At 37.9% G+C, this 27,765-nt stretch overlaps 1 protein-coding gene across 4 annotated transcripts in view; it reads left to right on the top strand.

The window, feature by feature from the left end:
• MYLK (myosin light chain kinase) overlaps positions 1-27,765 on the top strand; it is a 202,899-nt gene that overhangs the window by 26,775 nt on the left and 148,359 nt on the right. The window contains exon 3 of one of the 4 annotated variants that reach the window (XM_027637385.1): positions 15,214-15,290. The exons of the other annotated variants lie outside the window; for them this stretch is intronic. Within the exon in view, the coding sequence (XP_027493186.1) occupies positions 15,272-15,290 (19 nt within the window). The 5' untranslated portion in view covers positions 15,214-15,271. The remainder of the gene's footprint in view (positions 1-15,213; positions 15,291-27,765) is intronic. 4 annotated transcript variants of the gene reach the window in all.

Below are 27,765 nucleotides of genomic sequence, written 5' to 3'. Positions count from 1 at the left end.
TCTGCTCAATTAAACATTAACTAGAGATGAGCTGCAGCAAACTAGAGAAAGTTTGAGGTGAGTAAAAAAGAAAAGGAAAAATAGACCTTTGTAATAACATTTCAACTGGACTTAGGCATGTATTTTCCTGCTGGCGTTCTCATGCTCACCAAATTCTTTCACTCCTTTGACTTGCAAAAAGGTTTACCTGCTTATTGGATTTGGGATTTTTACCCATCTGTTCTGAAGGAGGAACCATTTCCTACCTGGTAAGTAGAAGTTTGAGATAGGGCTGTGCATGCTGTATTTTGTTACTGACAAAAGTAAACAATTATTTCTATCCTTCATTTAACACAAAATTTCAAAATTTTTAATTTGAATGGGAGAACTGTTGCTATGTAATCTGCCTTGGGAGGAATTGGCATTTCCACCAAAAATGGGTTTGTGCTCATCTGTGTTAGAGAACATGGAAGAAATTTACTGTATGAACTTTTAAGTTCGTTAAAATAAACCATTAATAGAATTAATTAAATAATAAAATGAATTAAAATTAATAAAGTTAGTAAGATAAATGAAGTGTATTAAAATAAACCATTCTGAGAGGCTGAGATAAATCTAAAAATCTCCTTTCTCTATATCAAACATGACTTAATTCCTATAATTACAGTTGTTACTGATATTTTTCAAATTGCTGTTATGTTAAAGGACTTCAGTGTCCTGTTTTGGGGAAGACACTGCTAGCCTTGAAGTGCTTCAGTCCTGAATGAGGTTAAGGGCTATGAAAGTAGAAGAGGAAGGTAGTAAAGCTTTACAAGACATTCATTGTAGATTATCAGTGAAGATTATCAGCATCATCAATAAAGGAGAGCTCTTCACATGGAAGTCAGTTCTGCAGAAGCAAGGAGCAGACAGATGTTGGAAACTGTCAACAATAGAATAATGTTAATTTGAATAAATCCTCCTAGGCTCTGTCCTCCCTCTCTTCCTTTACAGACACTTATTGTAAGCAGATTCTCCTTATCCAAATCTGGTTGGACATGAATGACATAGTAGATTTTTGCAAGAGACCTGAAAGGTCAAATAGCAGATCTAGTCCAGAATACATTTGCTGAACAATATGATCGTAATTCTAGTCCCTTGGGCCTTGAACAGGCCTCCAGTTACCCCAGGAAGTTTGAATCACTCCTGTGTTTTTTATCCTGGGTGCCCATTGCCAAGCACTGGTCTTCGAAAACTAAGCTGGAGGTTTTTCCATCCCAACTCAATGGGTTTACCTTTTGTTTAGAAACTCAAACCCCATGAAACAAGCAGTGGAACTTCATTGTGTGCATGTAAAAGTATGTCAGGGCCACTTTAAAATCTGCCTAGTTGCACACTGCCTTGAGTCATTCTTTTTCCCTGGTATATCACATGTACTTTCCTAAGAAAGGGCCAAATGCTGTGAAACTTGTTGGAAAGGTTTAAAATCTTGACCTGTTCTATGTTCCATTTGTTTCTGTTTTTCTTAGACTTTCTACAATTGATAATTCCATTCAGTCTGTCCCATGTTCTTATAATCAATTCCTGCCTAGATCTTTTTCCATTTGGCTGTTCTTGCAGACTTCTGATCTTGTTGCCACATTTTCATGACTCGTGTTATAAATTTTTTAAAGGGTGGCGAGTATTTCCCAAACTTTCCATTTTCCAATGTCTGAATCTGAGAGCTGCCCAACTCCTTAAGCTGATAAAGTGTCTACTACTGCCCTAATTGATCCTGCTGACCTTGCACAGCTAAATCTGCGCATCGCACTTCAGAGATGGCTGCACTCCAGGACTTGTGTGCAACAAGTCACATATAAAACTACAATACCTGGAAAGCAGTTTGGGACAAAAAGGGCACATGGATGTGTGCGATATTAATGTCAGTGTTCCAAGAGACCTCGCTGTCCTCCAGTAAAACAGGTCCATATATTGGCTTGGTTTCCTTGTGCCTGAATTCAGCCAAGATCATTCCTGTCCAACTTCTTAAGTGGCTTGAAAGCACTGAAATGAATTGCTTTAAACACTAATAAGTAATTTCGATTACTGAGAAGGTTGTATTCACTTGCCAGCATGGTACCGATGCTGAAAGTGGATTACATTAGCCTTTTGTTTGAAATCAATTGAGTTTACAACTCCACTTCAAAGCCTTTAGAGCTTTAAAATAGAGCCAGCAGAAACTGTTTAACAAGTCAATGCTGCCCTGTGATTTGCATTGTTGTAGCTTCAGTTGTGAGAGGGAAAGACTTCATTTTCCTGTACTTTCACTTCACCCAGGGAGTGTGGTGCAGAACAAAAAGCAGCCAATTCTGTTTTGCTTGACCACTGGTTTGCTGAGCTTTACCTAGGCACAGATGCCTCCCTACACACTGGATTGCTATTCCTCCTGCAGAGTTTCAGCATGCTGACACTTTAAAGCTTGATTTATTGTTAGATTACACTGTACTTTTGGATTGTTTCACTTTTCAAAACTTTAGTTAGGATGAAAAATCTCTTCATGATGAAGAGTTTATGGAAGAGTGGAGCCTTTTAGACTTCACACATAAACTTCTTATTCCTTTTGTATGAAGGGCAGCACATTCTTTCAGTGACCCAGGGAAAGCAAGTGCAGTGGCTTAAAACAAGGATGATACCCTAACACTTAAAATCCATTTTTTTTTCCAATCACTGTATGTGTTTTTGTGAAACTAACAAAGCAGGAAGCCTTAGTTTAAAAATCAACTGCTTCTTCTGAAGTGAGGGAAGAATCTTCTATAAAATTAGGGTTTCTCTTTAACCCTCACACAATGAAGAGGCTTCTGTCAATATAAACAGACAGAAGGGAAAGCCAAGAGGGAGATGGTGAATACCATTGCTTCAACAAAAGTTTGTCTTTGCTTTTTTATTTGTGATTTAAGCAGTGAGGAAGCTGCAGCAAGCAACAAGATGCATTTTGCCCTAGTGAAAGGCTACATCAGTCTTGGCCCACTTTTCCAACCTTCCTTGGCCGGTGTTGTTCCAACTCAGGAGTAAAACTTCTGTGTATTTCAATGGTCACTGACTTGGAAGAAGATTAATAGAAACATCAACTCCATGGAAATAAAAATTATAGCTGTTTCCTTTTTAGGACTGAGGTAGTATAATTTGTAGTTTGAGGAGAAAATATAGGGCCTGAGCTACTCAGAGTCTGTCAAAAATGTGACAAATGATGAAGAGCAACACACTCTCAAATTGACTCTGACTCCTGGTGTATTGAGCATCAAGAATTTTCTGTGGCTCTGCCACAGAAGGAACCCCAGATATTTCTGGATTTCCCCTACCTCTTTTCTCTTGGGACAGGAGAAAGTGGAGACACAGAATCATTATGCTCTTACTACTAAAAGATGTTTTAAATGCACTGAGACACTTATGCATTAAGTCACAGCTGGCTTATGTATGATTCAGGTAGAGTCTAAAACAGGGTCTTCCACAGTCTTGAACACTTGTGGACTCCTGGATCCTTATTCCTTTGGGGGTAAGTTAAGGCTGGTTTTGTACTTTTTTTCTTTGATTAGAAATTACCTGCTTCACAGTAGCCTGAGTGAAATACTTCATCTGTTACAAAGGTACTAAAGGTACTAAAATGGTTTTACCAGAAAAGTTCTCACTCACTCTACCCCGTTAACATCCTGTCTTTTTCAGAGGAAGATGAGATCTTGGTTGTCCTGTTCTGACATGTGTTTTCTCTGACACCCAGCACAGGGCCCTGCCTTGCTGCACAAATAGAAGCAAAGCTGAGTAGTCTGGCAGCATGGAACACTGGAGTTTTGGACAGCCCGTGGCATTTGCTGCTCAGGGCTTTCTTGTTCATGTAGCAAATACACAAAGTATTAGTGATGGAACCAAACAGATCTCCATGCGTGTGAAAGTGGTAGTTCATGGATAAAGCAGCATGTCTCCCTCTATAATTGTTGTCCCTATAAAGCTTGCATACAGATTTGTTTCATCAAAGTTTCACAGTACTAGTGAAGACAAGGAGGTTTAAAAATCAAGTGAGCAAAGCTGAAATTGCACTTTATACTGTTCTTGAGTGCAGGGGATTGATGATAAGACTGGAGGTTGTGAGCAAAGACATAAAAACTTCTGCTTTTTCCTAAAGACTTGTGCAAGGGAAAGGGTTGGGGGAGAGATGTAGTAAACCCAGGCCTTGTGCCTAGATCTTGAAAAAACAAGCTAATATCACAAAATGGCTTTGAATGAACAATAACTGATTACAGACAGTTTCTTCTGTTGGAGTACAATTTGCATCCTAACACAAGCTCTTCATTATAATCACTGGTTCCCTGTGCTGGTACAGAAGACACATCAGTGCCTCATGCTGCCAAGCACTGTGGTTTTTCAGAAGGAAGAAAAAGGCTTAATGCTATTTGTTCAACCCAGCCAGAGATCTGCTGTTTATAATCTGAAATATCATAAAATGTGTTTTCAATTACCTTGTGCATATTTTTTAAGAATTAAATTTCCATCAAAGGACTCTGTGAGCTGTTTGATCTCACCGTGTCTAAAGAGCCCAATCTGACTGGAGATAGTTTTGTCTGAACACAATACAGCACAATTGTAGCAAATGTGCCCTTTAGTGTGTGTGACTTTAAAAGAAATCAGTTTATTAATGAGAGAAGAGGATGGTGGGGGGCTAATTTCCAGTGTTAGCTGTGACATGATTAGCTAAAGACTGGATGTGCGAAGGGACTGTGGTTCTTTGTGCTATATGACTGACTTAAGCTTTTGTTTTCTTCTGTGTTGCTCTGGATATAGTATTCCATTTTGCCCAACATCTTTATTTGAGACAGAGTCCTACCCTACTGTGAGAACCTGGAAACGAAAAAATGTAGTATTTTTGTTTCACTGAAAAAAGACTGCTTGTGATGCCGTTGTGCTCAGCTCTATACAAGCACACAGATGCTTTGCACTGAGTAAACTACAGAAAAAAAAGAAGGAAAAGTGAAAAATTAACTGGCTTTATACAGAAATAGTGTCGGCTATTCCATATCCTGCTAGATGACTGTTCTGCCTGCAATATCATGTTGTCTTTTCAGTGTCAGAATTTAAGGATTTCTGCTTCTCTTGGATGGAAACTGCATTTCCTAAACTAGAAAAGCAAGGCAAAATATTGAGACTCCACTGTTTTGCTTTCTGTGCTGATACATCTTATGCAAACAAATACCTTGAAAAATTAGCTGAGGTCTCAAGGGTGATAATTAGTCCAGTGGATTAGCATGCTCTTGTTGCTATTTTAGCTTTGAACTGTCCTGGATGTGTCTATAGAATACTGTACTGCCCTGATTAGGCTTATGTGAGATGTAAGAACACCTTTCCTGTTCTGTTAAAGCAGCTGCTGCGTCCTTTTATGAATGCAGCTCTTTTGAAATAGTTCACCAACTGCAGTCAAGCCTGTATCATAGCTTTTGATGTCTTTTTTCATCATCTTTTATTTCTGGGGAATCCTGGCATGAAGTAGAGGGTTTTTTACACATTTTGCTTCTTCCCATCACCTTTAATCATTGTCTCATTTTGGCTAAACTGGGCAACTGTTGATATTGCTCATCCTATGCACTAACTTGCAGTCCTCTTTTAGAAAGCTATATCTGTCTGCACTTAACTAATTAATGAAAATACCAAAAACTCAGTTTAACTACACCAAGTTAAAGTGAAATTGGGAACACTTTAGTATGTATGCTTGCATGGTGATGCCATTTTACCCCTCTTTTGCTGACATTGTTATTATTGCTTAGGAAATGCCTATGATAGCACAAATAGAAGTCAGGTAGGAGATAAACAGTAGTAGGTGAAGCTTTAAAAAGACAAAGAGCCTTTGTATGCAGGTGTCATCCAAACTAAGGAGGAAAGAGAAAGCCAGACACACTGTACAGCAACAGCACGTTTGTATCTAAACAGAAAGGGGCCTGTTTTTCCAAAGTTTTCAGCTAGCGATAGTAGAGGAAGTAATGAGATACAGGACTGCTTTCCATCTTACTCTGCCAATTCTGCTCCAACAAAGATGCCAAATAAGTTTCCATTTATGAGTTTTTCAGTAGAAAACAGATTTAGCAAAATCCCTGTTCTTTTTTCCCCACTGAAATTATGTCTGCCACTTTGTGATATTTGCTACCTGTCTGTCAGTAGCATGAAGCAATGGAAGATTTGTAAGAATGATATGTGTGGAAAATCCCTAAATCATTCACTAGTTGTTTCTTAATATTTCTAGAGGGGAAAGTAGTGACATCTCCTGGGATGGTTTTTCTATCAACTAGGCCTTCAGTAATGGGATTAGCAGGCTAAATACTCCAAGTAAATCCATCCCTGGCATCAATGCATCAGAGCTGAATTTTGTCCATCTATTAATACATCAGTAAAAGCCCAGTGTTTGTTTCCAAGATTGACTGGAAATGGATCAAATTCAATATTTTTTATCCACACTGTGTTTCAAATTAGTGTTTCTGTACAACACATACAAAACTGTTATTGTCTCCTGACCTTTGCTTCTACTGAAATCTGATGGGAAATTCCCTCATATCAGAAGCACCCTGACTGCAGTACACTGTGTTCTGATTCTAGGTGAGTGGATAATTCCAAGGACTTATTGACAGCATACCAGCCTCACTGGGACAGAGAGTTGTTTGGGATTTTTTTCCTTTTTTTTTTGGTTTCACGTTTGTTTTTTAACTAATAATGTAAGGAGCACATATGTGCTACTCTGGATCTTATTGCAAGGCAGACTCATGTTTGGTAACAGTCACTTGTTAGACCATGTATATTGGGAGCAGAATGTGGGTGACACAAAATGGGATGTTACATCTGAGAGCAGCTTTGGAAATGTTCTGAGACTAATACTGGATAAACAAGGAAATATGGACTGTTCTTGTGATGCTGTAGGCAAGAGATCTGATTAAGCTCTTATTGAACACTTAGGGAAGGGAAAGTCAGGGAGGAGAGAGGTGAGGGGTGTTACTTTTTTTGTAAAACACTGAGGAAACAATGATTCACTTACACTTGGCAAATCCAATTCTGGTAGCCACAATTTACAAAGAAGGCTGAAATTGGGAAAGATTCAGGAAAAACATAAAAGAATGATGCACTGTCTGGAAAAATGCCTTGAAGCCACAGACTAAAGAAGCTCAGTCCACTTAATGTTTCAAAGGGATAAAAACATGACTAACTGATTATAATTGTACCTACCTGGTCAGGTGGTTATTGATGGTAGAGTTGGACCCAGAAGTTGGAATCTGAAGGAAAGTTTAATTTTCACTGGAACTGCAATACCCAAATCTTAAAAAGTAATAATATGGATTTGGAGACATCTTGAGTGACTGATGTCTTCTCTAAAGGTTCTTAAATAAGTGGAGGAACTCTTGCATGATTTCTTTGGGCTGTCTCTTCTAACTTTGAACTCAGGAAAAATTCTCAGTTACTATTTTGAATTCAGTTCAATTTCCAGTTTGTGGTCCAGTTTATAGCTTATCTGAAGACCTATTAAAAATCTAATTAGAGTTGTCTTGTTTTTGAAGGACAGATATCTGTTATAAAGCATCCTTATAACTGGTGCTGAGGGAAAACCTCATTGGATTCTACATGATTTTGATCACTTCTTTATAGTTACCATATTACTTTAACTCCCGAGTCACAGCAGAATGTCTTCCCATAAATCATGTTGAATAACTTATAGGCCAATTGAAGGCTGGAATCTCTGGTTGTTTGTACTGTAGCATCTGAGGACTCACTTCAGTCAAAAATGTTATAAGTGAGCACAAGTGCGTGTATCTGCCCAGAACATGCTTAAGTGTGAGATTTGTGTGAAGCAGCAAGAGAAGTTTGTGTCAGTTTTTTGTGTGAAACAGAGAAACTTAAAAGAGTACTGAAGCTTCGTAAGGGTGATTTGGGTTATTTTATCCACTGTAAGTGTGACCTTTAAAAACAATCATAGTAATTTGACTGAAGAGAGCTACAAAGTGCAGCTGGGTAGTATTACTGTTAGGTGTGTCAAGCCACAGGAAGGACTGCTGTCTCCTTCTCCTTCTATCAGAGCTATGGGAAAACTGGCAATCTCTTAAAATGTCTCACTTCTCAGCTCATACTCAAACTGAAACACAAAATAAGAATAAGCTCTCTTCATCCTCAGTCAGGCTGAGTTGTCACCTAGTGATAAGAAAAATACGTATGTTATGGCACAAGGGTAATTACTTATTTTTTAGGGGTAATTTGCAATCTTTTGAAGAGAATTGCCACTATCTCTGTTACAGGGAAGTCTGTATAGCATCTAATTAAGAATGTATTGACCCCAGTTTGAGATAAAAAGCTGGAAAGCAATCAGGTTTCATTAAGCAAAAACATCAAGAGTAACAGCCCAGTATTTCCACCACCAAGTGAAATATTGTCCTGTGCTAGTGCTTTTCATGTAAACAGATTCTTTTTTTCAAGAAAACTTATTTTGTGAGGCTGTTTTTTCCAAAGTCAACAAATCATCCTGGGTGAAAGCTGTAGAAATTCAAGAATCTGGTGACTGGCACAGAGGACAAGAATTTAGGCTTATAGAAGAATTTAGGCTTAAAGATTGCAGTGATCAATTCATGTGGAAGAAAGATGCCCTGTGTTCCTGGGTATTCTAGGAAAGAGATCATCTTAAGGGAAGTGGCAAATGTTTTTCTGTGCATGCTGGCAGTCTCTACACCTCACTCTTGCAGAGTTTTTACGTCTTTTGGAAATATCTGGAATCAAGGAGTTGTACAGTATGTTTTTAAACAGAGGGGTTATTTTCTCTTCATCTGTGTTCACAAAGCTCAAGTATACAAGCAGTAACCCTTAAAATTATGCTCAGTCCCAATTTAGGAGATGGATGCCCATGGTTGTGTTAGATGCATCTTAGGGTGGATTTTGTTTGCTATGATAGGGTATCATAAACCCAAACCCACTAGGTTTGACTTACAGGACCAGTGATTATTCTGTGTTTCTGTTGTCTACCTCTCTACCTTCTCTATTTGCAGATTGCTTAACAACCTGTAGAGTACAGTCTTGTTTCTGGCCAAGGTCCTTACTTTCTTACCAGGCAGGTTGTCTCATCTGTACTATGCTATTTTCCCTATTTTTTTTTCTACAGAGTTCTAGGTGTAGCTGCCACTTTTGCCTCTAGCCTGAGTTAGCTATTACAAAGGAAAAGAGGAAGCTGAATTGTACCTCTCTTCCTTCTGTACCTGTTAGCTCTGAATGGGGTGTGATACTGCACTAGACTAATCCCAAATCTCAGTTTATTAAAAGGCATCAAGCTTTCAGCTACAGGCAAAAGCAGTGGCTGAAAGCAATTGTTTCAGCAATGACACATTAATCGTGTCTATTTTGGAAGTCTTGGAATTCAGAGGTAACAAGGAGGGAAGAGAGGTTCTCCCTTGGGCAGGCTTGCTGTTAGAAGTGAGAAACACTTTTCCTTGCACAGTCCTCTGGGGAAGAAATATTTCTTTGGGGAACTCAGTGTATAAGGGAATATTTTTCTAGTTATTGAAAAATCTTATGAGAACTAGTAGTAGTTCAGGGTTGTTTCCTTACTGGGAGCAGCATATAATTTTTACAGATAAATTAACACCTCTGATTAATTTAAATCTCAGTTAAAGGATAGTTTGCTATATAATATGTGATTGGACTTTCCTCCCCTGTCCCCTCCCCCTCGGTGCAACAAAAAAAGAACAAAGGCTCACTTTAAGAGACTACATTAAAGGAGCTCCACCTCTTCTAAAAACTGATGCAATTCATTGTAATCCCTCCATTCCCCTATCATGAATGTCTGTTCTCAAGTGGATTCAGAAATCCCCAGAGAATTTTAGATAAACAAGATTATATTATGTAGTCCATAAAAGGAGAAGAAATGAACTATTATGAGCATTAAACATGAAAATTCTAGACTAAAATATTTTTTGCAAATTATAGTAATCATTTTTTAAAATGATGTTTGAAGTTCTTTTTCTTCCTTTTATGATTCAAGCTGAAATCGAGTATAACCTTCTTCTGGTTAAAGATATGTCAATGATTGAATTTTGAATTATTGTATTTTCCACTGTTCATGGGTGTCTGGACCTCTAAATAACATCTACGTAAAACTCTTGAAGGTCCCATTCCTGTAAATTCGTTAGTTCAGTACAGTTTGCATCTTGAATCCTTTAAAGGGCCATGAATTAAGCTTGCAATAAGTTTCCATTTTCCCTATTATTGAGTGATGTCATTGCAGGCATAAAGAAAGAATATGAATAGAGATAGAGCAGCCAAAATTTACAAGAGCAGAAGATGTTAATTTTTATTTTTTTTTATTAGAGATTCGTTCCAGAGAAGTAAGTGTATTTTCCAGAATTTAAAGCCATTAGGTTTTAATTTAGTATGTGTTTTTTCCAAGTTTTGGCACTAGTGAGAGGTCAGGAGCTGACAAAAATGGATCATAAGCAGGTATTGCTTCATCTGTTTTCTCTGATTGTTGATGCTGCAATAATTTCCCTACAGAGTCAGTCTTGTGATGATCCATGTAGGATCAAATGAAGATATTTTGATCTTCCACCAGCTGTAATATCCTGATTTCTCTGTGGTTTCATGTCTGATTTGCATTGCAGTGATAAATATACGTTTTCAGCAAAAAAAAAAAAAAAAGGCAATTGTACTGAGTGAAGGCAAGTCAAGATAGCTCCCAGTATTCTGCAGAACTTCAGTAGTTCAATTTACATATCTCCTTTTCTGCCCCTACTGAGTAGAAACATATAATGTGCCAAGAACAGGCAGTACCTGACCTGCAAAGAAGGTGCTTTGGTGCTGGACTGTCAACAGTGGCTTAATTGGGTCTTTTCATTGTTTGTGTTTTCACTCTTATTTTCGTCTTTATTTCTGTGATGTGCTGGTTTAGAAGGATACACAAATCTTCATTCCTTACTCATTATCTTGTGTGCATTGTCCCTCATTAAGAGAGGAAGCTTAGAGATGTAGTCTGTGTGTTGACAGTAGTAGAACCTCCAGCTTAACCACAGCAAGGTGCCATCATTGTCCCTGCCAGTTGCCAAAAGACTCTGAGTCTTCAATACTGAAAATACACCAATTTCCAGAATGTTAATGCAGTACTTCTGTTAGCATAAAAATCACCTCTCTGTTTTTAAAGTGTTATTAGATGTTATTTTGTCTTTTGGCATCCTTTCTCAGTGAATGAGATTCATCAGGTGCTTTCTCTGAAGCAGCTGATATTCAGCCTGAAGTAGGGTGTCCAGTGGAATCAATCCAGTTCAGAAATTTGGGTTGAGCCTGGAAGTTAAACCATTTGTTAGAATGGAAAATTAATAGTCTGAAGCTGATCTTGATTGTGTTCCTTTAAAAAAAACAGTGGAAGACATTCATATGTGAGGCTTTTCCTTACTAGTTTGTGCTAGTAACCTCTGTGAAATAAATTGTAACAAATTAAAATCTGACTTTTAATACTCAAGAACTGAATGCTCTGCACTTGGCTCAGCTCAGGAGAAGCCACTATACCATGGCTAATTCTTTTCTCAGTGGGATCAGAATGAAAAATCACACTGCAGAAAGCAGATGATTGTAGAAGATGCACTAATAGGAAAACTGCTTGTGCTGGGAAGAGTTTACAGCTGTAAATCTAGCTCTCATTTTAAATTTCTCACTGAGATTCCCTTAAAGAAAGGTTGGTCTTTTAAACACATTAGTCTCTAATACTACATATGTAGTAGTCCAAACAAGTTGTCTGTTTTCTTTATAGATGAATATGTTTGTCTCCAAAGTATTTTGAAAACACTAGAATCTTTTTCTGGTTAGACAATTTTTGATTGTTGAGTCTTGGGTGTAATGGTAAGCATATGGCCAAAATTTTGACATCATTTGTTGCTAGAAAAGATGTTTGCTTGTAAAACATAACTAATAAAGTGACCTGTGAGACCAGAAAATGAAATGAGAAGAGACAAAAGGTAAACCCAGATAAAGGATTCTGTAAGCAATTTGGGTTGCAGAGTTCCAGTTATCAGATGTCTTTCTGCAAAAGGCATTGTAAAGGGTGTATTTTTCCTAATGCTTTAACTAACAACAGATTTGCCTGATTATTTACTATATTTATTTGTAAACAATGCAAACCAGAGTCACCCCTGTGGATGGACTGAGTAACTTGGAGCAGATGTCTCACTTAGCTATGTTTATGTGCTCTTTTATTGGATGTCTGTTCTTGAGCCTTAAACCTGTCAGCAGCCCCCCAATCTGTCTTACAGTGATGCTTTTCATGCCCTGTAAGTTCGGAATTAATCATTACCATTAAAGCATTTGCTTTCCTCAATGTTTGCTTGACTGAAATGCAGAAGTATTGCCAAGGATTCACTTCTGTCAGATGTCAATAAAGTTACATCTAAAGGCTTCAGGACCTTCACAGCTTCTTCTGGCTGAAAGTTGTACCAAGATTTTGTATCCTATATTCCATGGCTGTTGCTTCATCATTATTTCCATCTAGGTCTACATACTTAATACTGCCTGTCTAACTAGACTCACAAAATTCATGAAGAGCTTTATGTATGTGCAAGGCTATGTATCTGTCAACACAGTCCTTAAGGAAAGGGACTGACATTAACTAGGACTAGCAATTAGGGAGAAATGGCTGGTATTTTCAAACCAGAGGGCACACTGCTATGTCTTATGTGGTTTGCATTTCTCTTTCATTTCTTTAACATTTACAATGCAAGTCTCCCATTGATTCTTTTTTTCTTTCACGATTTAAACTTATTTAAAAACCCCAGCCTTCAGTAGTTTGTAGTTGAAAATCAGCTCAGCCATCTTCAAAGAATGGGGGGAAAAATAACTTTGTAACAGCACAGACAGCTTGAAAGGCTAAAAACCTGTAAGTAGACATTTATCTACTTTTCATCATTCACCTTTTTACCTGAAGATACATGTCTTTGTGTGGAACTTGTTTTTAGTTGACTATTGCACGCTGACAATCCTTATCTTGTTGGAACAGTAAGGACATCTACTAGTTATTTGAATGAAATGTAAGTGGTTTTTTGCCTGTAACAGACCATTTGGGGCTCTGGTGATTTGAACCTTCCGTGCAGAAGATACAGCAGCTCAGCATAAGGGGGGTTAAAACATAGGCAGCACTTCAGTCTAAAGAAAGTAGTAGTTAAAATACACATAGCATGGGGAAATCTGGCAAAAAGAAAGCCCACAAAAATCCTTTTCTACTCTCTGGGAGATTTATAAGGTACCACAGGACCTTCCCAAAGTAAATTTAAACTATTTAAAAAATGCTGCAAGACATCAGGGAAGTTATCACTGGCACTTTTTTAAAACAATGCAGAAAGACAAAGAACATACACATTTAGGAACAACAAAATCCAAGTCCTCTAGTCCTTGAAAACAATTGCTACTTTAAAAACAAAACAAGCACACTTGTGGAGGAACAGTTCATCATGAAATACTCTTCCAGCAATCTCCAGTTGCTGCAAGAATACTTTCCCCTTCTCTGGATGGAAGTGTTGCGCAGAAAAATATGAAAGAGTGTAACTGTTGAAGTTTGCCAAAAGGTATGATCAAAATTCTGTTAAATCAGGGGAAACTTCCCATTCATTTCAATGGGATTTGCATGTGAGGTATTAACCCTATTTTAAGTTGAGGCAGGCTGAATACTAAAGCTAAGTATGAAGTTATTCATTACATGTCCAGTTTTAACCACTTGTTTTAAACTTGCAGCCTGTGTCAATGTCAGGTCTGTTCTTTCACAGAATTAAGGCTTGGCATATAATAAAAAAAATAATACACTGGCCTTCAGCGGATCTGTCTTTCTACAAGAATGTAGAGAACAATTTAGGCCCTAATACTGTGAGAACTTGCTTTCATTATCAGTTTGATTTGGAAGTGCAATCTCCTGCACTGGTGGAGGAACCTTCTGGCAAAAAGTTGTTCTGAATTTTGGAGGTCAGGGTTAATTTTTTTTATTTTTTAAACAGCTAATATTTCTAGTTTAGTTTATTATCACTTCTGGACAATGCAAAATACATACACTAGATCTGGAAAGGCTTTTTTAAACAGCTCAAACCAAGGTTTTATCTCCTGTGGCAAGTGCTCAAATAAACACTTGCTTACTCCACAGCCCTGTCTCTGGTCTCTTTAAAAGACTTACCTGATAATTTTCAGTTACCACAATTGTGTTTTGGTGCTCATCTTTCATTTCCTCAAAGCCATGCTAAGAGGTGCTGACCATCACTAGTGGTGCTTTATATAGAAAGTTTCTGCTATGGTTTAACAAGACATGGTTTAAGAAGAAAACGAACTCTACCCCAGTCAAAACCAGGACAGTATTTATAAAGCTTATAGAGCAAAAGGGTAGATGTGCAATTGGCACACTTTCATAACAGCATCTTGAAGGTTTGAGGTTGATGCATGAAAATCCAGTGTGACTGTAGTTCCTGTCCCCTTTCAGTGTGAGCAGAGATGGCCCTGCTGCTCTCCTCACATCTGTTAGTGTCCTGTGCCGCCCTGAGGCAACAGAATATTGCTGAGTGTTGATATTTCCATTATTCCCTCCTGGCTTCCAAATCTCTTTGATCATTGGATCCACATGGTTGAATGCAAGTGGAATTAATATCACTTTAAGCCTCCAGGCTCATTCAATTTAGCATGTCTCTTCTTCGTATGTATTCAATATTAAAGCCTTCTACTGAACTGAAAACAAATACAGTGCATTTGTCTGCTTAATTCATTTTACAAGCTTCTAAGATTCTATACTGCTGTGTCCCAGCTAATATATGTTAAAAAAAACCTAGGAGAAGTCTAGCTTCACTTCTCTGTGGCTTTGTGTGGCACAGCAGCAAAGCAGCCACTTCCTGAAATGGACCAGTAGTTTTTCAGCTAAAACTATTATTGTGACTAGAGCAGCAAGAATCTCTGCAGCTTTACCCATACAGGCTCAGCATGGATCTATTTTGTCCTGCTTCTGCTTGATGTGGCTTTGCATTAAGCTTGGGTTTCAAATTCAGAGAAAAGCAAATGCTGGAAGGAAAAACTTGCTGTGATTAGGGATGGCAATGGTAACTGAAATGTTAGCCAACCTCAGGAAACTGGCCTAAATTTTAGACTTACAAGAAACTGTTTCAAATTGAGCAGTTGTGTTCTTTATGCAAGTTTTACTCTAAAGATTTCTAATTATAATATCAAAAACCTGTAATAGTTCGTTAACTGCTTATTTTCTTCCAGATCTCTCTTCATGCACAGCACCAATAAATCCAGATAGTGTCTGTCTTTTCCAGCACAGATGCAACTACCTCTTTGTAGTAAGTGGTTAATAATTGTTTTGGATATCTCATGGACTTAGATAACTGTGCTGGGAAAAGTTGCTCTTGTCTGTTAAACCAACAAACCAATTCTTATTTGGAACTCTGCTGCATCCTGTTATTTGTTCTTGCTCTTATTGCTCGTTAGAAACTTAAAACTAGAAAATAGGGCAGTAGCAAGTCTTTTTGGTATCTGTCCTGACTGTAAGAATTACCTTTTTTCCCCCCTGACTCCTCAAAAAGTGCTTTTATTTTTTTTGTTTTTTAATTTGTGTTCATGAGTCTGTGAGGTAATTTTGGGAATAAGTATCAGAAGCAGAATCTGTAAGTTTGGGATTCCAATCCTTTCTTCAAATTACTGGATTTTGTGTGGAATTTGCTTGGGTTACTCTGCTTAAAAGTCATCTATTAAAGCAATAAAAAAGATGCCTTGAAATGTCTCCACTGTTTGAAAACAGGACCATCTATTTAATTTAAAGAAGAAAACTCTCACTAACTACCTCTGGTTTCAGATAACAAAGTAATTCCAAATATGAGGCTGTTGCCTCAGAGGCAGAAATCATGCATTGTCCTGTACTTCACCAGGCAGATTCCTGGAGGCTGGTTTTTCCTGTCAGATAAGCAGTAGAATAAATAATGCAGAGTCATTGTGATTGCAGATCTTCCAGAACTGTTAGCAGTGTAGTTCAAGATTAATGGTTTTACCGTGAGCTGCCAAAACTTTTACAGAAAGATGTGCTACTGGATCCCTACCCAGTGTAAACTGGTTCACTTCTGTGACCCTATGGAAACAGGCTGATTTAAACCAGCTTAGATCTTAGCTCTGTACCTTAAAACACTCCTCTCCCTTATGGAAACATAATACTAATCACAAAACCATTACTATTTGCTCAAAGGTTGAATTCAATGATCTTGGAGGTCTCTTCAAACCTTAATGGTTCTGTGATTCAAGGGAAGGGGTCCATGGCTACTGGAAAAAGTAGTAAAGTAGTTGAACTTACAGGAAATGAAGGAACAGTATTTGAGGCATAGGGGAAATCTTCCTGTGTTGTAACCTGTGACATCCCTGTGCTCTCTGAGCCTGTGTGGCAATGCACTGCCAGGACTTGGTCACAGAAACTGATGCTGTGGCAAGGCTGGAATTCCCCTACAGACCTCTAACTTGCTGTGCAAAAAGGTCTTTGTGCTTTTATTGTCGTCTCAGCTTCCTGTGCTATGAATCCTAGAGGTATTTACTGAGGGTTGACAATTTGCTGACACTTGTCAAAATAGTGCTATGTTGATTTGCAGTTGTTTAGTGATACACTTAACTATTCTATCTATTCGTAAGGTCTTATTTTTATTATTTATCTTATCTTTATTCCTCTGAACAAAGCTAGATTCCTCAGAAACCATACCTGATGTTAAAAACCCCCACCTCATTCTGATGAGTTCTCTTGTTTTTTCTTTGAGACAAGTGGGTACTTAAGGGCTTGATTTCTCTTAATTCATGTTTGTACTCACTACAGTTTTCAAAAATCAATTATTTTGCATGTGATTTTGGAGGCATCTTTTAAATCTGAAGCCTAAACATTCCATGATCAGCAGACTTGATTATGTATCACGAGGTTCAAATATTCCAGGAATTTTCTCAGCAAGACCAACGATCTTTGTTTGTGTACCTTTGCAGTTTTCAGTGAAATTATTTCTACTCTCTATTTACTGATTCTGATACAGATTGTCTGTATAATTGTCTTTTATTCAAAAAACACTGTTTTAATAACCTCCATGAGAAAACAAGCTTTTTGTGCAACTGGCCAAACCACTCTTTGCTAGAATTGTATCTATGCTGTATCTGAGACTACACTGGGAAAAGTAGTTTTCTATTCTTCTCTTACCTTCTCAGTGCATGGAGATTTTTTTTGTCTAAAATGGGATCCTATGTGGCTTTCAGAACTCATGTTAATTTGACACTTTCTGTGACAATGTCAGGGGGTAACTTTCTTGTTGTTTCTGGTATGAAATTGTATGGATTTTAGTGATATTTTCTCAGTCTCCCTTTCCAAGCTTTACACAATTATTTTATATTTTAAATCTCATCAATACTAATCAAAGATTGCTTTTCCCAGTTCTTTTGTTACTTCCAACTTTCCAGGAGACTTCTCAGACTTCTGATCTCAGACTTCTGGCAAGTGCCTTTTGTCTGAACACCTAGGACTAAGGCATACTGTTATGTTTTAAGTTGATAAATGAATCTCCGAGGCACATCTAGTTTAGAGCTTCTCTGCAGAGTTTAAAAGTGTCTCCAGTTCTAAAGTGGTTTTCAGAGCCTGTAGAGCTCTGTATGGAGCTCACAGAAGTCTCCTGGCAAGTGATTGTAAATGAAGAGCTTGCCTTGGACATGGTTCTGTACTCAGGTCTCACTGAAGGCACTGGCAACCTTTCTACTGACTTCAGCAAAATTGAAGTGAGACAACATTATTTTGCCTGTTGCTCATCTCCAATATAAAGTTTGTAGAATAAAATGTGTGGTCAGGGATAGAACACAGAAACTGGCCAGGTTCTGCCCTCTGTCCTCATGGATAGAATTGGTTGTCAGAATAAATTTAACAGAGTGAGGTTCAATTTTTATCTCAAGGTTTTAATATGCTTGTCTGCTAAGAAATGTAACTATCTCAGTGTGGTAGTGGGACCTAATTTAAGTGAAGGAGAGGGAAGATTTTCTTAATCTATCATCAAAGAAAAAATCTCTGAAGGGAACTACAAGCAAAAGGAACTGAAAAAAAAAAAGATGGGCAAAATGCAATCAATTTTTGTATATGTAAGAAATATACCAAAGAGGTAATGGGATGTGAAGTGTCAGCAACATGTAAAGAACTAGCTTTTTCCATATGTGTTTTTTTTTAAGTCTTCTTTAATGCTTTATCTTTGAAAAAAAAAAATGAAGAATGCATTTCTCTGTTTCTAATATCAACGTTGCATATTTTTATTCACATCTGTGTAAACACTTGGATAATTGGCGTCTTTCTGACCTGCTCACTTTCAGTACTGGCACGCAGAGCAGTTGTTGGGATCTCACAAAAAGGAGAATTGCCCTAAACTGGCAACTAGACAGATTGAGTGAGGCACTTGGGTGGGGAGAAATACAAAAGCTTAAAAAATGGGGAAGGTGACGTTGGAGAGAATGATTCTTCAGCAAACAACTTTGTGGATGACAGTCAGTCAAAAGAGGTTTGTACGAACCTCACTCATTCTTGGATAATTTGTTTGTTCTTATTGGAGAGATTGGAAATCAGAGAAAGTGTCCTAAAGTTCATTCAGTTAAAATTGTTGAATGCAACAATGGAGCCACCATGATTCTCAGCCACAGTGTCAGTATATCTGAATATTGGTTGGTCTTTGACAGCTTTCATCATATGTTCTTTATTATTTTCTCTCTGCCTGTATGACCCATTTTCCTCCCCCTCCTTGGCAACTTTTTGGATCCTCAGAGTTGTTTCTTTCATCTCCTGTTTATTTCTTTTTCCTTCTTATTCTCTTTTTTTCCCCTTTGTTTTAATCACAATTTTTTTTTCCTGTTCTGTCCTTGCTAGGGATGATCTCTGCCTGGCAGTGTATTCACCTCCTGCCTTTCACTGCCCATGAGGAGAGTAGTCCAGTTGCTCTGAATGTTAGACAAGGTGGTGGGACTGATGAGATCAGGTCCCTGTAAAATATCTTCACAAAAGCATTGAAGTGCTATGTCTTGCTCAATTTGGGCCTTTTAGGAGGGGATAGGAAAACATGGTGGACATGCTGAAAAGATTTTATTATTCCTACCGTTTTTTTCCCTGTTGATGGAGTAAATGTTGATATGCTCATTGCATAGATATAGTGTGTAAAGAGGGACTGAGGACTGGGTGGAGCCCAGATTTCATGAGAAGGGGCATTATAATAAATTTCCAAGCAGAAGAAGGAACATGGGCCCTTCTTGGCCTTGTCTCCCAGCTGGAAGCAGTCAGGACAGATCTGGATCTCAGACTGAGTCCGACCATTCTTCTGTTCATACAAGCCCCATGGAAATATGAAGAGGCTCCAAACCAATGTTTCACATTTGAATCTTCTTTCATATACACTTTTAAGCTGATAGCTTCAAGAACACACAGTGTGTGCTTTTGTGGAACAAAGCTGAAGAAATGTGATGTGACCTAAGTAACTTATTGTAACTCTCTACTTTACAAATCCAGTAAAAAGTATGTAAAAGAACTTTTATATGCAATGTGGTGCTTGAATGTAACAGGGCAGTTTATGTTTGAAGATGGAAATGTCTTTAAAAGCATTAATTTCTTTGCCTGCATGTTCCACCCTCTGTAGTCTCAAATGAAAACTGTGTTCACTGGTTGTCAGAAATGGACATTTGGCTGAGATCTGCAAACTGATGCTTAATTAAGGCTAAACCAGATTCCTTCTGTCTCACTCCTTCTCACTAAGCTCTGCAACATTAATGATTTATATATTGATATTGTTGTCGTTTTCATAGGCTGATTTTTTTTTTTCACCTCATAACAGTTGTTTCTTTTCAGATTTATGGTGTTCTCTAGACAGTAATAGTTGTCTTGCTGGCCCATATCCAGCATGTGAAAGTCCTATATTGTAGTCCAAATTTAACATCAATTGTTATATGAATCATGGAGTCATGGGATTGGAAGGGACTTCAGAAGGCCATCCAGTCTTTTCCATATCCAAGGCTTGATCAATTGTATGTGTCATTCCTGACAGACATTTGTATGGCTTCCAGCACTGAAGACTTCACAGGACTCCTTGAGTAATGTCTTCCAGGAATGCTTCAATTCCTTATTATTAAACTTTTTCCCAAGTGTCTGATTTGTCCCTGGTACAATTAAAAGCTTATGACTTCACATCTTATTCCCCATGTATATTGAGAATAAATTTGTCTTCATCTTCTTTGCAGCAAGCTTGATTGTTTGAGTATAATTGCCACCTCAACTTCATATAGTGGGGCCCATTTGGGAAATTATTCAGTTTAAGAATTTATAAAAATGCCACCACTTCTTGTTTGCTTGTTTCTGAAGTTTGCAGCTGGTTCAGGCTTGGAGTGCAGCTTGTAGCAGTGGCTGTGGGGCATTACCAGCTGTGAGAAGAGCAGACAGATGACCTCAGTGTTAGGAGTTGGTCTTGTTTGGTTACATCTTTGCTAAAATCTGGACAGTGGAAGTAAAGTAGAAAAGAAGTCCCCAGCTCAAAGGATGCATATAGGGTTCACATTTAATTATCTGAAGACTGCTTTAACTTCTTGATCTCTGTTACAGCTCTCTTGGATGACATTCTTAAAGGTTTCACTTCTATATATCTGTGAATACAGATGGGAAGAAGGTCACAGGAAGGTGTCATGTGTCAGATGGATCATGTGGGTGTTGTGGGCCAACCATGAACTCATTCCCTTGGATAGACATTGCTCTATCCAGAAGTTTTGAGAGCTGTTACCCATGTAGAAAAATTTCTTCTGCAATCTTATTGGAGTTGTTCTTGTTGAACAACTGTCTGAAGCATCTTGCAGCCATAAGATTTGCAGGCTATCTAGTAGTTTTAGGAAATTACCAGACTGTTTGTTAATTAAGAAAAAAGAAGGTATTGTCATTGTATAGCCCCATCTCACATCTAGGTTATAACTTTTTCAGCAAGGTGATGTTTGTGTTTGCTTTACTGTGCCAAATACCTTGTTAAGGATTGATGTATACCACTGATTGGTGGACTGTGCTGGCTTGCATGCAGGAATAAACCTTCTGTTTCCAGAAAAAATAAACTTGCAGGAGAGCTTATGGACTAGCTTTTCTGCTGACAGTTAATGGGACTTCATAGAATAGAAGGCAGCATAGAATTTGGCCTTGTGCAGAGTGTCTCAGCATGAAGAACCAGTGGCTCTTTCAAATGAAGGACTAATTCCTTTAGTATTAAGTATTTGCAGTATAATTTTGAAACTTAGTGATGTTTATCCATGGCCCTGTCTATCTCTGGCTGAAGGCAATAGGTTTCTTTCCAATAATACCCCAGGGTTCACACACCTCAGCCAGTAGAGTACATGTGTTCATTTTCCCAAATGGCATAGAACTTGGCAGACCCATGTCTCTTTGTTTTTGAGTTCTGGATATATTTGAAACTGAAGCACAAAGGAAAATTTAGAGTCTAAACTTCTGCGGTTTATGAACCACAAATCTTCCATGACTCACCTTTCATGCAATTTTATGGTCCTACTGGCTTGGAAATGGGCAATAGCAACTGGCCACCTGCAGCATCAGCATCAAGGAAAGTTAATGCTGTGGTTATTCTTTGAAATGTGGAACTTAAAAAAAAGAAATCCAAACCAAAGGGAATTCCACTGTAATATGCTGATTTAGCATAAGGTTCTACCACGAAGACATCACTACAGTATGACTGATTCTATAAATCTTTTTATTTAAATCAAGTGGTGGGCAGACCTCTCAAAACTTGCCCCCATGTTACGTGCACCAGAAGTAAACTTTTTAGCTCTGCTAGAAGCCTTACTGAAATCTGCACTCCAGATAAATAGGGAATAAGATTTTTCTTTCTTTTGAAAAGTTTTCATTTTTTATTCAGCTCTTGGATCTTTGAGATCTTGTTTTTACTTTTTATTTTCTCTCTATAATCTTTGAAGAGGTAATTGAAGAACTGAATCATTCTTCCTCAATACTGAGAGAGTCAATACATATAAATGACTTTTAAGGAGCTTGAATGGAAGGCATTGTTTAAGTGCTAAGTACTGCTGCTAGCAAAGCAGTATTATTTGGCTTGTGTATGTTAAGTATTAAGGTCTGAAGCAAGAGTTATAGTTGCAAATTTGTCCTTGTGCACCTGAAACTTCATGCTATTATCAGCTTAGACTGACATGCTTCACCTCCACTGGCACTGAAAATTATTCTAGAATTGCAAGCTGCATTTCAAGATGGTTTCAAGAGCCTCTACTCCAAATGTTTTACCTAAGTCCTCTTACATACATGGTCATCTGGGATTCCCAGCTGATCCTCAGGTATTCTTTGGTGTTCAGTTACTGGTGACACATAGATATGAGTTGGAGAGAAACACTGGTAATTCTCACCTGCTGTGTGAAGATGACCTGAAACAAATGTCTTCCTGCAGATTTCTCTGCTACTGGCATCAGTGTATGTCCTGAAAGGCAGCACAGCACTGGGAAAATTGTTTTCCTTCCTGCAAAAATGGGTCAGTAGTCCAGGTCCTGCTGTTTAGTGATCAAGGTCATACCCACACCCAGAGGACTCCCTGAATTTTGGATGGTCTTTGTCCCACACGTTTCTATCATAAACACCAACTTGTAGCAGTTATTCTGTACTTGTAAAGCACAAGATAAATGGCAGAAATTAAATATGAAGGTCTATTGGTAAGATGAGAACTGCTGTAATCTCTTTTTCTTCAGATTCTATAAGTGCGTGGTCTGCATAACCTTCTTTAAGGACTATGAAAGGTGTTATTAGAAGTTTGACTGTTTATGATACTAGCTGTCAATGGTGAAATTCAGATCATGATTTTTAGTCCAAACCTTCTCGAGACAAAGTTGTTTGGATTTTGGTATGTATTGAGTATTAAAAACGATCCTTTAATGGAAAACGAGTAGATTTTAATTCCAGTGACCTCCTGCTTAGTTCACTGAAAACCTTTCTGTAAGTCATGCCTTTTTTTTCTTTCTTTTATAAATGTTGCTTATAATCTAGAATTGTAGGAGGTTTTGAACTCAGATTTAATTACTCTCCCCAGTGTGCTTCCATAGGAAACCCATTTGGAATCAGCATCCCATTTGCTATCTGGGTTTCCCTCTGGCTTCAATTTGCTGCTATAAAACAATTGTTAGGTATGGATGCTATACTGAACCTGCCCAGTGCACATCACACATACTTATTCATATTTCTTCTAAGATAACAGCTGCAAAGGACTTGTGTTTCCTGTGATCTCTCCTGATTTACTGCTTTTTAATCTGATGTTTCAAATTAAACATGCAAGGTTTTGAGTCTTAAAATGTGATTGCATTCTTTTAAGACACATGTTCAACTGCTTTGTAATGGGCATGTTCTTTCTTAAAATGTAATGCTCAGTGGTTTTGGAATAATTGAATAATGTAGTGTGTCTGTTAAAAATGAAGATGATTCTATGTTCTCAAAAGTATACAATCATTTCTCACTCTTGTATGTATTTCCACACCCTTCCTTGTATTCAAAATACCTTCTGCAGCTACTTTAGTGTATCAATAAACCTTTAAGGTGCAATTGTTCAAGGGCACATACCGGGGCCATGTTGGATGTTCTGTTGCAGCAACATGACTACTGAGAGTAGGTGAAGTTGGATATCTGTACAGATCCAGTGAGCCTGGTGTCTTTAGTATCCTAAAGAGCTCAGATAAGCTGAGGAAAATTACAAGATGCTCACAACTGTGTGTATCTGGAAGAAAGTCTCGTCGTTGTTAGTGACTTTTTTGCTGGGCAGCACAGACACCTATAGAGGGCATGATTTTCCTTTAAAAGGATATGTGTGATTTTTCTTTTTTTTTTTTTTCTTATAGGATTTATATAAATAGAGGTTTTGACTTCCATCCTTCTTCTCTAGTAAACCTGTCTTTAAATAAATATAGGTCATTAACATCATCTTGAGATATTCTTTTACATAAGATCAGGATGAAATTCTTCACTCATCCACATTATTGTACCATGGAAACCATTACAGGTTAAAGTCCATGCTGCATTAGTTAAGCAAATATAATAAAAGCACAAAATTTGTTGATTAGAGAAATAGATGTTCTTCTTACATCTCTCCACTAATTAGGTTCTGTGTCTCCCAAGCTGTATGACAATATCTTTTAGTGACTTTTAGAGACTTGTCAGCTGAATATTAGTTACGAAGTTTGTTCTCAGTCCCACCAGGTCAGCCACTTCTACAGTAGCTACTGTGGTGATTTGCGTATTCAACAAAAATTAATGAACTGAGCATCACAGAAACCCTGGAAGAGTGCATAGAAACAGTTGTCCTTCTTGCAAGGATACAAAAGGCACACAGTAAACTAAAGGAAATCTGCCCCAAAACACCTTTAATCTCTTCCTATCTCTAACAGTGTTGGCCAAACTCCTAGAAGATATCATACATTGCTACTTAAAAAAATTACCTTCATTTCAGAAAGCTCCTACTATACTTCATAGGTCAAATTCTGTATCAGAATTTCACATGCAGCTACATTTCCTTTGGAGCTTAATGGCATTTCAGCCTTTGAAGCATCCTGGAAAACATAATTATTCCAGATTGAAACACAGGGGCTGTAATAGTATTTTGTTAAAATCAGCACCTGGAACAGTTTGAACCTGTACTTTCCTTTTTCTGTGTACAATCAAGATCCTTGCTAATGCAGGGCCTCATAGCTGATGCGCCAAATGTGGGATTCAAGGCACTGAAATTATGGGATTTGAAGAACTTGCTTACTTCTGGGAAAATCTTTGACGTGATCATCACAAATCAAAGTGTAACTTAGTTTGGAGTTCTTTTGCTGTCACTTTACTGAGTCTAAGCTTTAGCACAAGCTGCAAGTTGATCTGTAATTCCCATTTGTGTGGGTCAGTTATGCAAATGCATGTTGTGGGAATAAAACCAGGAATTTTACATGCATGGCGTTGCCAGAATTTAAGCTTGCAAAATTTTTGGATCATGGGGTTGTGCATGGAGATTTGACATCTGGTCCTGTTCCTACTGCCATGTCTAATAGCAGCTATCAAATTTTACTGGGAAAAGGGCAGGACAATTAGGAGTCTGGGTTGAAAATGCCTTGCAATTTCTTTTTTTTACAAGAGGACCTTTCTAGAAACTTTTCTAGAAACTATCTTTCAGAACAAGAAGGATATTGATGATCATTTGTAGATGAGATAACAGAGGAAGAATCCCCAACCAAGTCAGGACTGATAGAAAATCTCACTTACTCCTATAGTGTCAGGACACATTCTGAAGTTCTGCTTTGACCAGAGCACTTAGTGAGGCCTACAAATAGCAGAGCACAAGCAATCTGAACATCACAAAAGTATGATTTGTGGACAGCACCCTATTGTCCCTTAGAAAAGGAAAATATCTATTTCTCTTGTGTTAATAGTATTGCCAGTTCAAATTAGTCCTATTTGCAACATCTTGTTGTGTTCAAATTCCTTCACCAGAGCACCAGTGTGTGACTACGGTTGATGATGTTACAAGTCCCTCACTACTTGTTCCGGCTTCCAACCTCTTCCCATCTCCTAAACTGACACATGAACTCACCACCTTTGCTGATCATTTACTGTTTATTGTTCTTCCTACAGGCTGTTTCTTGGGTACCAGCAGCTGACAGGAGGCAGGATGCTTCCCTGTCTAGTCTTGTGGGGCAAGACTGAAAAGGTAGTCACAAGTTATATGGCCCCAAAAATTCATGTCTGTAGTCTTGTGGAGAATGTGTTAAGTTTTAGACTTGTATAGAAGCGTGGTAACCACATGTTAGTCCTTGCACATACTAGTCCTGTGGTAAAGGAAGAAACTTTAGGAAAGGAAATAAGGTGTGTGAGAAGGGGAAGCTGTCAAGCAGGTTTAGAATTGAAAGAAACTTTTACATGCTGAATGTTTTGAAGCATAAGGTATAGCATTTAGTCCCTAACAAAACCGAGTTCAGTGATCTGCATAAGAGAGTAAATTTTACATAAAGTTTTAAAATACGTGCCTTTTGAAAACATCTCTCATTTGATTTATAAAAAAAGAAAGGTATAATGAGATCCAGCTTCCTGTAAGTTTATGGTAATTTTGTGCCTTTTGCTAGTCGGGCTATTTATGTGGTCCTTTACTGTAGTCTGACTCCCACCCTCTAATATAGTTATCCTCAAAGCAGTTCTTTGTGGTGAGGAAGCACAATAATCCCCACTTTACAAACGGGGAGCCACGGCAAAAGAGAGGCTTAGTGACTCGCCTGAGGTCATGCAGGCAGCCCATTATGGAGCAGGGAATTCAACTAGGACTCCCAAACAGCAGACAAATGCTCCAACCCCAGGCTGTCTGTCCTTTTGCTCCTATTTTTAAAGCCCTCAAAAGGTTGTATCCAGATTTCAGAGATGGTTCAGGGGCTATTGAATCAAGTCTGACTGAAATAACAGAATAGCTGGACCAAGTGAAAATGTGCTGCTTAGTGTAGAGCTGCAATATCAGTAAGTCAAATAAAGGTTTTTCCACTGGCAGCTCTGGTTTCCTCTCACTTGCCTGAGCTTGCTCGCTCATACACACACATGCACTCTCTGCAATTCATTTTTCTTCTGCCTCGGAGGAAGGACTTGGTAAGAGGAAATTGGTATAATTAAATGGTTATGTAGGAAGCTGGTGGTAAGTATTTACATATATAAAATAAGTGCAGGAGAAAAAACCTATGAGGTGGATTTCTTAGTGTTTGCTTTTTTGGGTTTATTTTTGTGAGCAGAGTATTGAGTGACAGAGATTTGTTCCCAGTAGAAAATGCTTGAAACACATTAGTCTGCTTTGGTATTAGAAAGATTAGAGGGCACACTGTGAGAATTTGTAAGGATTTATGTGCTTTTTAGAAAGGATTAAGAATAAAAAAAAATTCCAGATTAGAAATGCTGTCTAACCACATCCCTACCCTACAAGCCAACATTTGCATGGTGGGTTTCTCTTATGTTTTATACCACAGTGTTTGTATTGCAGCTTCAGTCACAGTTGGTTTTGTTTAAAGACCAGAGTCTAGGTGCACACAGCACGTGAAATGAAATGTTAGGAGTTCATACATCATCCTTGAAACCTTTCAGTAGCAGGCTTGAAATACCTAAGAAAAAGATTTTAGAGATATCCTCATTCTATAGATTTGCTTAAATAAAAGGAAAAAAATCAGGTACATTCCATGGCTTTTAAGTATCTGCTTTCTTCCTGTCTACCAACTTGCAAGCTTGAACAAGATTTGTTCGCTGTAGAGTTATTGCTTTAAAATATTTCCACATGGTAGTTCCATAGTAACACCAGACTGCACAACATGGAACTAAGTTATTTATTTGGGAACAGAATTGTTAAACATCCTCTAAGCTGAAAAAGGATACTTCCTAATTATTTACTAGAAACATCCTCAGCGTACATAGCTAATTAAAGTCAGACTGCTAAATGTGGATAATTAGAAGCTTATGTTGCTAGAAAACTGCTTGTGCTGACTTGAGCTATTATTGAATTTGTAAATTCAATCCTGTTTAGACACTTTATTTAGAAAAAACATAAATCTGTGCAAGATGTGCTTATGGAAAAGACTAGCTATTTCTTCATTTTATACTTTACAGTCTAAGTCTATAACACATTAATTTGTTGATAGTTTTTGGCATTTTACCAATATGAAATAGAAATGTAACCTGACCAGTAATGGTGGCTTAATTGTTCAGGATTTTCTTTCTTTCTTTCTTTCTTTCTTTCTACTTCCTCCTAC

The sequence above is a fragment of the Corapipo altera genome, unplaced genomic scaffold (assembly GCF_003945725.1).
Source record: "Corapipo altera isolate COAL_440 unplaced genomic scaffold, ASM394572v1 45, whole genome shotgun sequence".
Classification (NCBI taxonomy): domain Eukaryota; kingdom Metazoa; phylum Chordata; class Aves; order Passeriformes; family Pipridae; genus Corapipo; species Corapipo altera.
The sequence above is the reverse complement of the archived record's forward strand: the minus strand, read 5'-3'. Positions and strand labels throughout refer to the sequence as shown.